Genomic DNA, 4964 nt, shown 5'->3' with positions numbered 1-4964 from the left:
TTGTTCACGTAGTTTTTCTCGATCATCGTGAGCCACAGATAGCCGGCAAGTCGATCAAAGTCTTAAAAATGTAAAGATAGCACGGCTTTAAACTCTGCACGGAATCCATTTGATTGTTTTACAAGTTCCATTCCTATACCCTCACTGAACATGGGTAAGGATCAAAGACGGCAACAGCTCACTGCGCTTCAAGGACACGTTGATCAACGTACTGTCTGATATGGTGATCGATGTATTCCTCGCTGTCTGAAAAAGAAGTCGGGCGAGCTTCACTGGCGAGCTGCGTAATCTGAGTTCGTGGTTGACATCAGAAGAGGAATTTACCATTCTGGTAGCCGAAGGGAATCATACTCTTCTATGACAATAAGTAACGTCACGGGCCAGAGGCGTGGCGCTGAACTAGTTTCCATTGCTTCGGCGTGGAAAGGCAATCGCTGTGAAACATTGATGAATCAGACCTGAGAGAGAACTATTCGACCTGATATCTTCTTCCATCGTCTGAAGTACCAATTGAGTGGCTTTCTCGCGATATATTTGTTGCTCAGACCCTTTCTCGTGACGAAGACTTCATTGAGCTTCAACCTTTGTCATCAACAGATATCTCTGCGGTCAGTGTACACGCGTCAAGAAATAAAACAAATGCGAGGACGAAAGGTTGTGTAAACCATCCTTTCTTTATCATGTGCTTTATAGTGTGCATTGGTGCTACTCTCCTTGATATTGTGTATGTACTACTTCATGTGTTGTCTGTACGTCTGAGAGGTCGATATGGCTTGTGGCTCTAGTGAGGGCACAACCGCTGCTTGACATCTTGACAGTTTCTGCATTCACTGAGCCGGCCTAAGAACGGAATGTTGCAACTTCTGTCATACTTAACAGCCATATTTTCGTGCATCTCGGCTATGGGCACCAATACGTTTTCGCTCCTTCCTCCTCAGAGCCACCATGCCCCACATACACTCAGTTGTTAACTCCTCCGCCAACTCCTGGCGTTCTGCTTTGTTTCCTTACCTTCACTACCCACTTTCACTTTCACTCTCCTGCGTTCTCCAACCGGCTCCCAGTTCCCAGTCTCTCCGCGACCGCCTCGTTCCCACGACTTGATCTTTCTGGCTGTCATTAGTCGACTTGCTCAGGCTCCACGCTCATTCAGCAAATCAAGTAAGTTTTGCGTGGTTCTTCTCTGCACGCCAGTTCAGTTTCCAGTTGCCGGAATACTCTCAAAGCACATGTTTCTTGAAGTCACGTTTTCTTATTGCGGACATCGCACTTCTAGCGCTTCTTTGAATGCTTTCCTCGTCTGTCATGTTTTCTCCTTTGATTCACACGAGCGCGTTATGTTGTTGTTCCTTCCTTGTCTTTACATGTGCACACTTCATACCCCAGCAAACCCGAAACAGTATCTCTCGTCCTCGTTTCTGCCTTAACATTGCGAGTTGTCGTTTCTTCACAGGGACTGTATCGTTGAATCACGAACCTGAAGCTTTGTCAGTCATCTCTTGATTTTGGCTCTTTTCATGTTTCAGGAGCTGGCTCTCGTGGATGACGTTGCAGCTTCCGTGTTGTCGCCATCTGATATTGTCTCTTATCCCGTCCTTCATATTCTTTTCGTGTTTTGCGGGTCTCTTTGGTCAACCAGAAACTAATCACACTCTTAGACAGTCTCTGACGAGCAGTCAAAGCAAGTGAGTTCAGCCTGTTTCCAAATGACAAGATCTCACACTAACATGGCGCAGTGGAACAGCATACTGTCAGTGTTCCCGACAAGTTCGAGTACTACAAGGACGTGATCGACTACCCCCCCGAAGACTGCTGTCCGGTCACTCGCCCGATGGCCGCCCAGGTTGTCCGTGTCAAGAAACATCGCTCGAAGGGCTTCCTCCCCGCTTGCGGTTTCATGACTGCCTTCATGGCTCTGGTTCTTGCGATCATTGGCCTTGGCCTTCTCGCCTCTGGTATGTGCATGCACGCCTTTTCACGACAACATCTAACATGTTCAGGTCGTGTCACCTTCAACGTCAATGCCGAGGATGCTGAGGATACTTTCCCTCAGCTTGCCCGCCGTGACTTCCACGCCACTTACAGCTACGCGTTCCCCAACACCACGGTTGTCACTTCGACTGCTGGCGCCCCTGAGGCCTATGGCTCCCAGACCACCTCCGCTGTCAACACCACTGTCTCTAACAGCACTGTCTCACTCACCAAGACCGCTACCGTGTTTGCCACTGTTTCCCTCGACAGCACCATGGGTATCCAGGCCACTTCTGACGCTCTTGCCCTCACCGGTCCTGCTGCCTCAGACACTGTCACGTGAGTCTACAAATTTGGCCCCTTTGCCTTTTCACAAGCGCTGACATGGTTCTAGCACGACTGACACTGTGGTCGCTGATGATACGGTTGTTGAAACTATCAACGGCGGTACCATCACTCGTTACCGCAATGCCACCCACACATTCACCCAATACCAGACCGTCACCTCAGGTGTGACCGAGGCTGTCATCGAGACCATCCTGGCCACCGAGACTGCCGAGATTGTCGAGACTGTGATTGGAAGCACCCTGACTGTAGTTGAGCACAGCATGGCCACTCTCACCGTGACGGTCGATGCAGAGGAGTCGTCCGTCGTTGCCCCTGAGGTGACCTCTACTGTCATGGCCTCTGAGGAGTCGTCTTCCCTCATTCCTCCCTCTGTGACCTCCACAGCCATCGTCTCTGATGGTGCTTCGTCTGCCATCTCATCTGACATGACCACCGAGGTGGCCTCCTCGTCTGTTTCCAGCAACTTTAGCACCTCCACCACCGAGACCACCGTCACAGTCACTCCCACGGTATCTCTGACCACGACTGTCACGGTGGAAGCCCCTACGGGTGTCGCCACCATCATGGCCACCACCACGGTCGTCGGTGGCACCACGACTGTCCGTGTCACTCGCGATCACACTGTCTTCACTACACTCATCCCGGTCCAAACTGAGGTTCCTCAGACTTGTGCCGCCGACCAAACGGTGTTCATCACCGTGACTGAGGTCGCCAGCCCCATGCCTGTCGAGACCACAACGACCGTCTACCCTACTACCTCTGTGGTCACTCACACCCGCCACGGCATCGTGACAGTCACCTTTCTGACGACCGAGGTCCAGACTGTCATCCAGACTCTGTCGACCGAATTCGAGATGACCACCTCGGACGCACTCGCACAGCCAGGTACCCCGATCAAGGCGTCTACCACATCGTCCTTGTCGTCGGAAGCTCCCGTCACTGAGACGCAGGTCCTCACCCTGACGGAGACGGACATTGCCACGCACACCGTCAGCGTCATCGAGTCGGCGGTCCTGACGACCAAGGTCTCCATGTTCACCACCATCACCATCCGCATCGGCACCACGACCCTCCACGGCGGCGTCGTCACCGTGACCGTCGAAGCCCCCTCGCCAGCCCCGTCCAGCCCCGTCGCCGAAGACGCCGACGTGCAGACCGTGACCAAGACCGAGTACGCCACCGAGCACCTCACAGCCCCAACCCCCAGCGTCCCCGGCAGCGACGCCGCCCACAAGACGAAGACAATCTACGAGACCGAGACCCACGCGCTGTCCGTCACGGTCATCGACCCCATCGTCGTCTCGGCCCCCATGACGCTCTACAGCACCGTCACCCACACCGCCCTCGTCACGCGCACCATGCAGACCACCGTCGACGGCACCCTCGTCGAGCAGGCCGCCACGCGCCCTCGAGACCAGCACCGAGGTCCTGACCCTGACGCGCACCATCGGCCTCAACACGACCGCGCTCGTCACCGCCACCGGCGAGACCCGCTCCCTGCACGTGTCGGGCTTCCTCCCCGGCCCCGGCGCCAACGCCACCCCGTCGATGGCCTGGCCCGTCGAGGTCTCGGCCGGCGAAGAAGCGCGCGACACGCGCGCAGCGTCTTCTCGCTCGTCCTCGCCTTTGCGGCGCTTCTGTGCCTTTTCTGAAAGGAGATCCCTTGACCTGCCACCCCCTCCCTTCATCATCAGAGGTGGGCAGTTGTGGGCGGCAGCATGCTTTGTCGTTGACTCTTTCTCCTGGAGGAGTCTGACTGGAGTGAGCATGTGCACCAAGCCCTGGGATTTGAATCGAGGCAGTTTGTGATTTTTCGGCGTTTCAGGCTTCATCGCGCCGGCGTGCGCTGGATATCCAAGGGAGTAAACTGGCCAGTGCAAGCTGGCATTCTTGGTCTCTATGTGAAAGGGTTTGGAATCAAGGCTTTCCCCTGGCCGTTGGGCTACTTTTCTCTCCCTCTTGAGAGAGGGAGCATGGATAGTTTGGACTCAATGTGGGAAGAGGTCCCTTCTCTCCATGTTACCTTAGGCTAGGCAAAAGAAATTGGCAGTTTCATCCCGATGGCGTTTGACGTTGGTGAAGTGTTTGGCATTGCGTCAGACGGCCGTTCAGTCATCATGCTGGCTTTCCCCGTCTCCCTTTCATGAACTTGCTAGACGTGCCTGCCAGTGATCTATGTACCCATCCTCATCCAACACCAGTGATCGCTGAGAGGCCTTATTGAGAGACAAAAGAGAAGTCAAAAAAGAGAAAAATAAACACTCAGTTTTTCGCAACCTGGAGAATTCTCTTCTCCATCTCCTCAAACGAATCAACGACCTCTCCATACCTCTCAAAGATGCCCTTCCTGTACCCGATGTCGACCCTCTCGACAGCCTCGTCCTCCTTCCACCTGGCGCCGATGAGCTCGTCAAACGTCTCGCCCTCTTTCCTCTCCCGCGCCCAGACGGCCTTGTAGGCGCCGCCGAGCGCGCAAGCGTTGCCGCCGACGTCGAGCCTGTAGACGCCCTCGGCGCCGCCGAGGACCTCGCCCAGCACCTGCCCGATGGCCGGGTTCAGCGAGCCGCCGCCGACGAGGTAGATGCGACGTGGCTGCGCGGGAAGCCCCTCGCTGGGGGCGTGGACGAGGTTGCGGCTGCGGAGGC

General features: G+C 55.1%; 2 protein-coding genes across 2 annotated transcripts in view; one reads left to right on the top strand and one right to left on the bottom strand.

The window, feature by feature from the left end:
* Positions 1–680: 680 nt before the first annotated feature.
* Positions 681–3971, top strand: VDBG_06751 (predicted protein; the record flags this gene model as incomplete). Its single annotated transcript, XM_003003143.1, has 5 exons — positions 681–724; positions 1124–1161; positions 1663–1685; positions 1745–2310; positions 2366–3971. The coding sequence occupies 5 exons, from the start codon at positions 681–683 to the stop codon at positions 3969–3971; spliced, it is 2277 nt and encodes a 758-aa protein (XP_003003189.1).
* Positions 3972–4581: 610 nt separating this feature from the next.
* Positions 4582–4964, bottom strand: part of VDBG_06750 (xylulose kinase) — a gene marked incomplete at both ends in the record, with an annotated part of 2444 nt that continues 2061 nt past the window's right edge. The window contains one exon of the mRNA XM_003003142.1: positions 4582–4911. Coding sequence (XP_003003188.1) covers positions 4582–4911 — 330 coding nt within the window. The remainder of the gene's footprint in view (positions 4912–4964) is intronic.

Source organism: Verticillium alfalfae, genomic scaffold (assembly GCF_000150825.1).
Source record: "Verticillium alfalfae VaMs.102 supercont1.8 genomic scaffold, whole genome shotgun sequence".
Lineage (NCBI taxonomy): Eukaryota > Fungi > Ascomycota > Sordariomycetes > Glomerellales > Plectosphaerellaceae > Verticillium > Verticillium alfalfae.
The sequence above is the reverse complement of the archived record's forward strand: the minus strand, read 5'-3'. Positions and strand labels throughout refer to the sequence as shown.